The sequence below is a fragment of the Pseudophryne corroboree genome, chromosome 2 (genome assembly GCF_028390025.1).
Source record: "Pseudophryne corroboree isolate aPseCor3 chromosome 2, aPseCor3.hap2, whole genome shotgun sequence".
In the NCBI taxonomy this organism is placed as follows: Eukaryota; Metazoa; Chordata; class Amphibia; order Anura; family Myobatrachidae; genus Pseudophryne; species Pseudophryne corroboree.
Genome location: NC_086445.1, coordinates 575,819,149 through 575,831,658, shown reverse-complemented (window position 1 = coordinate 575,831,658; position 12,510 = coordinate 575,819,149). Strand labels below are relative to the sequence as shown.

The 12,510-nt window shown below is 48.2% G+C and overlaps 1 protein-coding gene across 4 annotated transcripts in view; it reads left to right on the top strand.

Annotated features, from left to right (window-relative positions):
• CLSPN (claspin) overlaps positions 1–12,510 on the top strand; it is a 410,714-nt gene that overhangs the window by 350,257 nt on the left and 47,947 nt on the right. For all 4 annotated transcript variants that reach the window (XM_063954464.1, XM_063954465.1, XM_063954463.1 and 1 more), the window contains exon 21: positions 2,576–2,712. In XM_063954464.1, coding sequence (XP_063810534.1) covers positions 2,576–2,712 — 137 coding nt within the window. The remainder of the gene's footprint in view (positions 1–2,575; positions 2,713–12,510) is intronic.

Genomic DNA, 12,510 nt, shown 5'->3' with positions numbered 1-12,510 from the left:
GGTCCAAATTTCGGCCTTATCCATTTTCTTTCAAAAAGAAATGGCTTCTCTTCCTGAAGTACAGACGTTCGTGAAGGGGGTGCTGCATATTCAGCCTCCTTTTGTACCTCCGTTGGCGCCGTGGGATCTTAATGTGGTATTAAGTTTCCTCAGGTCACCTTGGTTTGAGCCACTCAAAACAGTGGAGTTGAAATATCTCACTTGGAAAGTGGTCATGTTGTTGGCCTTGGCTTCGGCAAGGCGTGTTTCGGAATTGGGAGCTTTATTACATAAAAGCCCCTACCTGGTTTTTCACGTGGATAGGGCAGAGTTGAGGACGCGTCCTCAGTTTCTGCCAAAAGTGGTCTCATCTTTTCATATGAACCAACCTTTTGTCGTGCCTGTGGCTACACGGGACTTGGAGGATTCAGAGTCCCTGGATGTGGTCAGGGCTTTGAAGATTTATGTGACCAGAACGGCTAGGATCAGGAAGACTGAAGCTCTGTTTGTTCTGTATGCGGCCAACAAGGTTGGCGCTCCTGTTTCAAAGCAGACTATTGCTCGCTGGATCTGTAACACGATTCAGCAGGCGCATTCTACGGCAGGATTGCCATTGCCTAAATCGGTTAGGGCCCATTCCACTAGGAAGGTGGGCTCTTCTTGGGCGGCTGCCCGAGGGGTCTCGGCACTACAACTATGCCGAGCTGCTACTTGGTCGGGGTCAAACACCTTTGCAATGTTCTATAAGTTTGATACCCTGGCTGAGGTGGACCTCCTGTTTGCTCAATCGGTGCTGCAGAGTCATCCGCCCGTTTAAGAGCTTTGGTATAATCCCCATGGTCCTTACGGAGTCCCCAGCATCCTCTAGGACGTTAGAGAAAATAAGATTTTACTTACCGGTAAATCTATTTCTCGTAGTCCGTAGAGGATGCTGGGCGCCCGTCCCAAGTGCGCGGACTTCTTCTGCAAGACTTGTATATAGTTATTGCTTACATAAGGGTTATGTTATAGTTTCATCGGTTTGAACCGAGACTATTCATGCTAGTTTATCACAGGTTATACGGTATGATTGGTGTGGCTGGTATGAATCTTGCCCTTGGATTAACTAAAATCCTTTCCTTGTACTGTCTGTCTCCTCTGGGCACAGTTTCTCTAACTGAGGTCTGGAGGAGGGGCATAGAGGGAGGAGCCAGTGCACTCCCAGAATCCAAAGTCTTTCTTAAAGTGCCCTATCTCCTGCGGAGCTCGTCTATTCCCCATGGTCCTTACGGAGTCCCCAGCATCCTCTACGGATTACGAGAAATAGATTTACCGGTAAGTAAAATCTTATTTTTCGTAGACCGGTTTTATGCAAAGTATTATCACAATTGCCATGGCGTGCGCTAGATTCCAGAAAATACAGCTGTACATCCTACATAGGGTCTACTGGAGTCCTTGTGGTTTGTTCAAGTTTGGAGGCTCGGCTTCTGATAACTGTCCGAAATGTTCTGCTCCAGCTGCTGGGTTCTGGCACTTGCTTTGGCAGTGCCCGCGGGTGTATGCCTTTTGGGAAGAAATCGCGGCCTCTGTGTGTGTGTGTCCCAGATATACAGATTCCGTTTCTGACCCCACGTATTTGTATATTTGGTCTTGATTTACATGAATCCCTCCCATCTTGTGCTAGTCTTTATGTTAATAACACTTTAGCATTAGCCCGAGTGTGTATAGCCCGCTACTGGATGGTTCCTGCCCCTCCGCCAACTGCTGAGTGGGTTGCTCTGGTGTATACTACTCTCTTTTATGAACGTTGTATGTACACTAAACGTAACTGCCTAATGAAATTTGCTAAGGTATGGGGCTCTTGGAGGAACTCTCTGCACTTTATTGATCCTTAGCTCTAAATATTACGTAGATGTGTTGTGTTTAACACTGAGCGGCTCCCATCGCGGGCCAGTCTGCCTTCCCCCCCTTCCTCATGCATGTAAGCACGTAATTTGATTTATTTTTCTTTTTACTATTCTGAGGAATGATATTAGCATATCCTCTCAATTTATTGGTTATAATATTTTTATATTGTCGCTGGCTGTTATAGTTTAAAACCCTTCTTAATCTCTATTTACAGATTTTGATACTAATTGATGGCTATGCGCTTGATATATAGCTATGTCTCTTTAACGTACAGTTTGGTTAACATATGACAGTGACACATGTAAGGCAAAAACTTGATCTTGCAATTGTTTATTTGTCTTGTTTTATTTATTTTCTGTTAAGCTGTTTTTTGAAGAGAAAAAAAAACCAATAGAAAACACACTTGATTAAAAAAAAATGTATCATCACAATTGGTTGTCAGGGGGCTGTGGGTGGAGCTCCGTGCGGAAGGGTTCCTATGCATGGCAGCGACAGGAGTACATGCCTCAATAGCGACCGATCAGAACATTGCAGCACGTCTACTGTGTACCGTGATATTTTGTCATAGCTAAGCGTTGTAACATGCCACCCCACCCTTTATATTACCAAAGTCCTAAAACCCTAGGTAACAGACTTCGTTATCACCAACTTCTACCTGAGCAGAGCTGGGTATTGCGGCTAGTGTTTAGTAATGTATTTTTGTTCTCAGATGATGCCTCTCAACTGGACATGTTCCGCAGAGATTCGGAACTGGAAGATCAAGAGGGAGAAAATGATGAGATGGATGAGACGGAAGCCATAAGGAGGAAGGAACGATTTGAACGAGAGCAGTGGCTACGTGAGCAGGTAAAACACAATCTCTCCTATGCCATCTATATTTGCAGATATAGACTAATTTATTTGTCTCACTTGTAAATTGGATTACTGTAAAAGAATGACACTTTCATTGTTTTGCTTAAAGTAGTATTGATAGTCAAAATACTTACATGGATATGTAGTATATGTTTACGTTTTAGGACTCTGTTATAAATGTTATGTGTGACCTTTTTGTCACGTCAGATATCAGTGCGATAATCCAATTCATTCTATTCTTATCGGAGCATGTGCTCATCAACACTCGTAACAGCTGCTGTGCTGCGTTGCTTCAAATAGTTTACACTTACACGAAGAAATAAGAAAATATCCCAGCTGGGTTAAAAACTTTTACAACTGCAGCTGTTCGTAACGTCGGCATCGCGTAAGTGGCCGTTGCGTCATGTAAACAATATGGTTGCTATACCGGTAGCTAAGGCTTTTTGTGTGCTAGAATTAGGGAAAACGGTTACTATTGTACAGTGGCATTATAGAACACTCAGGAAGGGATGTACTGAGCCTTGAAAAGTGATAATTTCACTGTGATAAAGTACCAACCAATCACCACTTGTCATTTCTCTTATGCCCTAGTGGATACTGGGGTCTTGTACTTTAGTACCATGGGGGTACAGATCGGGTCCACTGCAGCATGGCACTTTAAAACCTTTTAGTGTGTATATGTGTGTGCTAGCTCTTCCCCTCTATGACCCTCCCATCAGACTCCGTTTAGAAAAATGTGCCAGAGGAGCCGGGTGCACTTCTCTGGAGCTCCATATATTTTTCTTTTGAGTTTATTATTTTCAGGTAGTCCTGGTTGGCAACCTGTCTACCTGCTTCGTGTGACTTAGAGGGGGGACCGAACCAACCTCCTGAGGGTTAATGGTTTGTAATCCCAGCTAACAGGACACTGAACTTCTGAGATGCTGATCACACTCCGTTAGCGTCTGTGCCCACGCCGGCAGCTTGCCGCCACCCTATAACAGATGCCGAAGATCCAGGTGCGGTGAGTGTTACACCGGGGTCCCAGTTAGCGGGTCCTCGGTGAAGTGTTGGCGGCAAGTCACGGGCCCGGAGCTGCCTTGCCTGTCGCAATCAAACTGGCTCTGGGCTACAAGCCCCACAGTGCTCACTGTCTTAAGGCTTTGTGTGGACTGTATATGGATATATAATGCTATTTTTAACATTGCCAGTATAAAATCACAGTCAGGGACCGCGCACCATTTCCTACTACTGCAGATCCTCAGACTGCATGAAAGCTGCTCCTCCAGGGACCCACGCTGCTACAGATTTTAAACTGGTACCAGGGGGTCATAGAAGGGGGGAGCACGCCATAGGTAGCATCTCTGCACTCCTATCAGGTCATACACATACATTCGCACTTTGTGCTGCTGTGTTTGTATGCTGGTGTCCGCTCCTCAGTGTCACTCTAGGGATTTTCTAGGGTCTGTTTGGAGATGTTAGTTAGTGGGCTAAGCTGTATTACGGTTGTCCAAAATGTCTGTGGACATGGTTATGTCTACGGCTTGTAACTCAATCCTCTCTTCAACGGGGTCACTCATGTGTGAACAATGTTTTGTCACCGCAGGGACACGGTTCACAGGCACCTGACTGGTTAGATAGCTTCAAAAACATGATTCAGAATGTGAATTCAGAATTAGTGGCTGCTAAAAGTGAGAGACAGGTGCTAAGACAATCTATTGATTGTGTTTCTAAAGCTGCAGATGGCAAGAAGGCTAATCAGCCCACTCTAGTGGTATCCCATAAACGCTCACTGCCTCAGGTATTACAGTCTGATTCTGACTCTGATCAGCCGGATGTTGTTGATATGGATGAGGACAGCTCTCTGTTCCCAGGAGTGGAGGCTCTCATCTTTGTTATTAGAGAGGACCTCCACATACCAGATCAGGAGGCGGAACCACATGAGAATTTATATTTCTCTTACGTCCTAGAGGATGCTGGGGACCCCGTAAGGACCATGGGGTATAGACAGGCTCCGCAGGAGACATGGGCACTTTAAGACTTTAAATGGGCGTGAACTGGCTCCTCCCTCTATGCCTCTCCTCCAGACTCCAGTTAGATCCTGTGCCCAGAGGAGACTGGTCACACACTAGGGGAGCTCTACGGAGTTTCGCTAGAAAATAGACTTTGTTAGGTTTTTTATTTTCAGGGAGCACTGCTGGCAACAGGCTCCCTGCTTCGTGGGACTGAGGGGAGAGAAGCAGACCCACTTTCCTAGACTGATGGGCTCTGCTTCTTAGGCTACTGGACACCATTAGCTCCAGAGGGTCTGAACACTGGTGTCATCTAGCTGTTCGTTCCCGGAGCCGCGCCGCCGCCCTCCTCACAGAGCCGGAAGATAGAAGCCGGGTGAGTATAGGAAGCAAGAATACTTCAGAGGCGGCAGTAGACGTCAGATCTTCGCGAGGTACCGCGCTGCGCGCCATTGCTCCCACACACACACAAGGCACTACAAGGGTGCAGGGGGGGCGCCCTGGGCAGCAAAATTTACCTCAGATACTAGACTGTCCTAGTATATACACTGTACAGGCAGGGTATACAAACCCCCGCCAGTATAAATATTAGCGGGACCAAAGCCCGCCATCAAGGGGGCGTGGCTTCTTCCCTCAGCTCTAACCAGCTCCATTTTCTCCATAGCTTGCTGCAGAGACGCTGCTCCCGGACCCTGCCCTGCTATACACAAGTAACAGGGTGCAAAACGAGTGGGGGGGGGGGCACAATAATTTGGTGCTGATTTGATATGTATTTATATATAAAAGCGCTTACAGGTCTGAGGTATTGTTAATTTCTCTAACGTCCTAGTGGATGCTGGGGACTCCGTCAGGACCATGGGGAATAGCGGCTCCGCAGGAGACATGGCACAAAAGCAAGCTTTTAGGATCACATGGTGTGTACTGGCTCCTCCCCCTATGACCCCCCTCCAAGCCTCAGTTAGGTTTTTGTGCCCGTCCGAGAAGGGTGCAATCTAGGTGGCTCTCTTAAAGAGTTGCTTAGAAAAAGTTTTTAGGTTCTTTATTTTCAGTGAGTCCTGCTGGCAACAGGCTCACTGCATCGAGGGACTTAGGGGAGAGAATTTCAACTCACCTGCGTGCAGGATGGATTGGATTCTTAGGCTACTGGACACCATTAGCTTCAGAGGGAGTCGGAACACAGGTCTCGCCCTGGGGTTCGTCCCGGAGCCGCGCCGCCGACCCCCTTGCAGATGCTGAAGATTGAAGAGGTCCGGAACCAGGCGGCAGAAGACTTTTCAGTCTTCCTCAGGTAGCGCAGAGCACTGCAGCTGTGCGCCATTGTCTGTCAGCACACTTCCCACAGCGATCACGGAGGGTGCAGGGCGCGGGGGGGGGGCGCCCTGGCAGCAATGTAGAATACCTGTATGGCGAAAAATACATCACATATAGCCCTTGAGGATATATGGATGTATTTAACCCCTGCCAGACTTCACAATCTCCGGAGAAGAAGCCCGCCGAAAAGGGGGCGGGGCCTATTCTCCTCAGCACACAGCGCCATTTTCCCTCACAGAAAGGCTGAGGGGAAGGCTCCCAGGCTCTCCCCTGCACTACAGAAACAGGGTTAAAACAGAGAGGGGGGGCACTGATTTGGCGATATACATATATATTAAATGCTATATGGGAGGAACACTTATATAAGGGTTGTCCCTGTATAATTATAGCATTTTGGTGTGTGCTGGCAAACTCTCCCTCTGTCTCCCCAAAGGGCTAGTGGGTCCTGTCCTCTATCAGAGCATTCCCTATGTGTGTGCTGTATGTCGGTACGTGTGTGTCGACATGTATGAGGAAAATGTTGGTGAGGAGGCGGAGCAAATTGCCTGTAATGGTGATGTCACTCTCTAGGGAGTCGACACCGGAATGGATGGCTTACTTATGGAATTACGTGATAATGTCAACACGCTGCAAGTGGGTTGACGACATGAGACGGCCGGCGAACAAATTAGTACCGGTCCAGGCGTCTCAGACACCGTCAGGGGCTTGTAAAAACGCCCATTTACCTCAGTCGGTCGACATAGACCCAGACACGGACACTGATTTCAGTGTCGACGGTGAAGAAACAAACGTATTTTCCTTTAGGGCCACATGTTAAGGGCAATGAAGGAGGTGTTACATATTTCTGATACTGCAAGTACCACAAAGAAGGGTATTATGTGTGAGGTGAAAAAACTACCTGTAGTTTTTCCTGAATCAGATAAATTAAATGAAGTGTGTGATGATGCGTGGGTTTCCCCCGATAGAAAATTATTGGCGGTATACCCTTTCCCGCCAGAAGTTAAGGCGCATTGGGAAACACCCCTCAGGGTGGATAAGGCGCTCACATGCTTATCAGAAAAATATCCTAAAAAGTATACACACACATGCTGGTGTTATACTGTGACCAGCGATCGCCTCAGCCTGGATGTGCAGAGCTGAGGTGGCTTGGTCGGATTCCCTGACTAAAAATATTGATACCCTTGACAGGGACAGTATTTTATTGACTATAGAGCATTTAAAGGATGCATTTCTATATATACGAGATGCGCAGAGGGATATTTGCACTCTGGCATCAAGAGTAAATGCGATGTCCATATCTGCAAGAAGATGTTTATGGACACGACAGTGGTCAGGGGATGCAGATTCCAAACGGCACAAAGATGTATTGCCGTATAAAAGGGGAGGAGTTATTTGGGGTCGGTCCATGGGACCTGGTGGCCACGGCAACTGCTGGAAGATCCACCGTTTTTTACCCTAAGTCACATCTCTGCAGAAAAAGACACCGTCTTTTCAGCCTCAGTCTTTTCGTCCCTATAAGATATCTGCCCAGGGATAGAGGAAAGGGAAGAAGACTGCAGCAGGCAGCCCATTCCCAGTAACAGAAGCCCTCCACCGCTTCTACTAAGTTCTCAGCATGACGCTGGGACCGTACAGGACCCCTGGATCCTACAAGTAGTATCAAAGGGGCACAGATTGGAATGTCGAGGCGTTTCCCCCCTCGCAGGTTCCTGTAGTCTGCTGTACCAATGTCCCCCTCCGACAGGGAGGCAGTATTGAAAACAATTCACAAGCTGTATTCCCAGCAGGTGATAATAAAATTACCCCTCCTACAACAAGGAAAGGGGTATTGTTCCACACTATAGGGTGGTACTGAAGCCAGAAGGCTAGGTGAGACCGATTCTAAATCTGAAAAATTTGAACACTTACAAGGGTTCAAATCCAGATGGAGTCACTCAGAGCAGTGATAGCGAACTGGGAACAAGGGGACTATATGGTGTCCCGGGACATCAGGGATGCTTACCTCCATGTCCCAAAATTTGCTTTTCTCACCAAGGGTACCTCAGGTTCGTGGTACAGAACTGTCACTATCAGTTTCAGACGATGCCGTTGGAGTGTCCAAGGCACCCCGGGTCTTTACCAAGGTAATGACCGAAATGAGGATTCGTCTTCAAAGAAAATGGACGACCTCCTGATAAGAACAAGGTCCAGAGAACAGTTGGAGGTCGGAGTAGCACTATCTCAAGTAGTTCTACGACAGCACGGGTGGATTCTAAATATTCCAAAACCGCAGTTGTTCCGACGACACGTCTGCTGGTCCTAGGGATGATTCTGGACACAGTCCAGGAAAAGGGTGTTTCTCCCAGAGGAGAAAGCCAGGGAGTTATCCGAGCTAATCGGGATCCTCCTAAAACCAGGAAAAGTGTCAGTGCATCATTGCACAAGAGTCCTGGTAAAAAATGGTGGCTTATTACGAAGCGCTTCCATTCGGCAGATTTCACGCAAGAACTCTTCAGTGGGATCTGCTGGACAAATGGTCCGGATCGCATCTTCAGATGCATCAGCGGATAACCCTATATCCAAGGACAAGGGTGTCTCTCCTGTGGTGATTACAGAGTGCTCATCTTCTAGAGGGCCGCAGATTCGGCATTCAGGATTGGATGCTGGTAACCACGGAGGCCAGCCTGAGAGGCTGGGGAGCAGTCACACAGGGAAAAAATTTCCAGGGAGTGTGATCAAGTCTGGAGAATTCTCTCCACATAAATATACTGGAGCTAAGAGCAAATTTGTAATGCTATAAGCTTAGCAAGGCCTCTGCTTCAAGGTCAGCCGGTATTGATCCAGTGGGATAACATCACGGCAGTCGCCCACGTAAACAGATAGGGCGGCATAAGAAGCAGGAGGGCAGTGGTCAAAACTGCAAGGATTTTTCGCTAGACGGAAAATCATGTGATAGCACTGTCAGCAGTGTTCATTCCGGGAGTGGACGACTGGGAAGCAGACTTCCTCAGCAGGCACGACCTCCACCCGGGAGAGTGGGAACTTCATCGGGAAGTTTTCCGCATGATTGTGAACCGTTGGGAAAGACCAAAGGTGGAAATGATGGCGTCCCGCCCGAACAAAAAACGGGACAGGTATTGCGCCAGGTCACGAGACCTTCAGGCGATAGCTGTGGACGTCCTGGTAACACCGTGGGTGTAACAGTCGGTGTATGTGTTCCCTCTTCTGCTTCTCATAACCAAGGTATTGAGAATTATAAGACGTAGAGGAGTAAGAACTATACTCGTGGCTCCGGATTGGCCAAGAGGGACTTGGTACCCGGAACTTCAAGAGATGCTCACAGAGGACTAATGGCCTCGGGAGCTAAGATGGGATTTGCTTTCAGCAAGAACCATGTCTGTTCCAAGAGGAACCGTGGCATCTGCCTCTAAGAAAGGACCTGCTCCAGCGGGGACCTTGTCTGTTCCAAGACTTACCGCGACTGCGTTTGACGGCATGGCGGTTGAACGCCGGATCCTAAGGGAAAAGGCATTCCGGAAGAGGTCATACCTACCCTGGTCAAAGCCAGGAAGGAGGTGACCGCACAACGTTATCACCACATGTGGTGAAAATATGTTGCGTGGGTGAGGCCAGGAAGGCCCCACGAAAAAATTTCAGGGTCCATTAAGGTTCAAGTTTCGGCCCTGTAGATTTTCTTCCAGAAAAAATTGGCTTCAATTCCTGAAGTCCAGACGTTTGTCAAGGGAGTATTGCATATACAGCCCCTTGTGTGCCTCCAGTGGCACCGTGGGATCTCAACGTAGTGTTGGGATTCCTCAAATCATATTGGTTTGAACCGATCAAATCTGTGGATTTGAAATATCTCACATGGAAAGGGACCATGTTGTGGCCCTGGCCTCGGCCAGGCGATTGTCAGAATTGGGGGCTTTGTCTTAAAAAAAGCTCATATTTTTTCCATTCGGACAGGGCAGAACTGCGGACTCGTCCCCAGTTTCTTCCTAAGGTGGTGTCAGCGTTTCGCCTGAAACAACATTGTGGTGCCTGCGGCTACTAGGGACTTGGAGGACTCCAAGTTGCTAGACGTTGTCGGGGCCCTAAAAATAGATATATATATATATATATATATATATATATATATATTTCCAGGACGGCTGGAGTCAGAAAGTCTGACTTGCTGTTTATATTGTATGCACCCCAAAAGATGGGTGCTCCTGCTTCTAAGCAGACTATTGCTCGTTGGATTTGTAGTACAATTCAGCTTGCACAGTCTGTGGCAGGCCTGCCACAGCCAAAATCTGTCAATGCCCATTCCACAAGGAAGGTGGGCTCATCTTGGGCGGATGCCCGAGGGGGTCTCGGCTTTAAAATTTTGCCGAGCAGCTACGTGGTCAGGGGGGAACACGTTTGTAAAATTCTACAAATTTGATACCCTGGCTGAGGAGGACCTGGAGTTCTCTCATTCGGTGCTGCAGAGTCACCCGCACTCTCCCGCCCGTTTGGGAGCTTTGGTATAATCCCCATGGTCCTGACGGAGTCCCCAGCATCCACTAGGACGTTAGAGAAAATAAGATTTTACTTACCGATAAATCTATTTCTCGTAGTCCGTAGTGGATGCTGGGCGCCCATCCCAAGTGCGGATTGTCTGCATTACTTGTACATAGTTATTGTTACAAAAATCGGGTTATTATTGTTGTGAGCCATCTTTTTTAGAGGCTACTTCATTGTTATCATACTGTTAACTGGGTTCAGATCACAAGTTGTACGGTGTGATTGGTGTGGCTGGTTTGGGTCTTACCCGGGATTCAAGATCCTTCCTTATTGTGTACGCTCGTCCGGGCACAGTACCTAACTGAGGCTTGGAGGGGGGTCATAGGGGGAGGAGCCAGTACACACCATGTGATCCTAAAAGCTTGCTTTTGTGCCCTGTCTCCTGCGGAGCCGCTATTCCCCATGGTCCTGACGGAGTCCCCAGCATCCACTACGGACTACGAGAAATAGATTTATCGGTAAGTAAAATCTTATTATTTCAGACTGTGGCGGCGCTGGGTGTGAGCTGGCAAACCCCCTCTCTGTCTCTCCAAAGGACCTCATTGTGGGTCTGTCCCCTATAATTCAGTGTGTTTGGGGGTGTCAGTACGTGTGTGTCGACATGTCTGAGGCGGAAGGCTCTTCGAGGGAGGAAGCGGAGCAGAATGTGGTAATGACTCCGTCTGCACCGCCGACTGCTAATTGGTTATTACATAAAAAGTTGGACAAATCTGAGTCTCAGAACCAAGCATGGAGACAATCCATGAATATTACTGTGTCACAGAACCCATCAGGGTCCCAGAAACGTCCCTTTGCCCAGATAGCAGACACTGATACCGACACGGATTCCGAACCCAGTGTCGACTGTGATGATGCGAGGTTACACCCAAGGGTGGCCAAGAGTATTCAGTACATGATTATAGCAATAAAAGATGTATTACATATCACAGAGGACCCCTCTGTCCCTGACACAAGGGTCTGTATGTTTAAGGAGAAGAAACGTGAGGTTACGTTTCCCCCATCTCATGAACTGAACGCTCTATCTGAAAAGGCTTGGGAAACTGCAGACAAGAGGCTGCAGATTCCCAAGAGAATTATTATGGCGTATCCTTTCCCCTCACAGGACAGGTTACGGTGGGAATCTTCACCCATGGTGGATAAAGCCTTGACGCGGTTATCCAAAAAAGTGGCCCTACCGTCCCCGGACACGGCGACCCTAAAGGATCCTGTGGACCGCAAGCAGGAAACCACTTTAAAATCAATTTATGCGAATACGGGAGCCCTGCTCAGACCGGCGGTTGCGTCGGCATGGGTGAGTAGCGCAATTGCAGGTTGGGCAGATAACTTGTCATCTGACATGGACACCCTCGACAGGGATACTGTTCTGTTAACTTTGGGTCACATCAAGGACGCAGCGTTATACCTAAGGGAGGCTGCGAGAGATATTGGCCTCTTGGGATCAAGGGCCAATGCCATGGCAATTTCAGCTAGGAGGTCGCTGTGGACACGTCAATGGACTGGTGATGCTGACTCCAAGAGACTTATAGAGGCTTTGCCTTACAAAGGTGAAGTTTTGTTTGGGGATGACCTGGTTTCCACAGCTACCGCTGATAAGTCTTCTTTTTTGCTTTTTGTTCCCCCCACAGCAAAAGAAAACGCCTCAATACCAGATGCAGTCCTTTCGGTCTCATAAATTCAGAAAGGGGCGTGGATCATCTTTCCTCAGCAGAGGTAGAGGAAGAGGGAAAAGAACACCAGCTACGGCTAGTTCCCATGAGCAAAAGTCCTCTCCGGCTTCTGCCAAATCCATCGCATGACGCTGGAGTCCGCACCGGTAGGGGCACGTGTTCAGCCCTTCAGCCAGGTCTGGGTTCAGTCGGACCTGGATCCTTGGGTGCTAGGAATTGTGACCCAAGGGCAGGGGTGTATCTAGGGGTCTGAGCGCCCCTGGCAAAGTAAGGAACTTGCGCCCCCCCCACCCTGG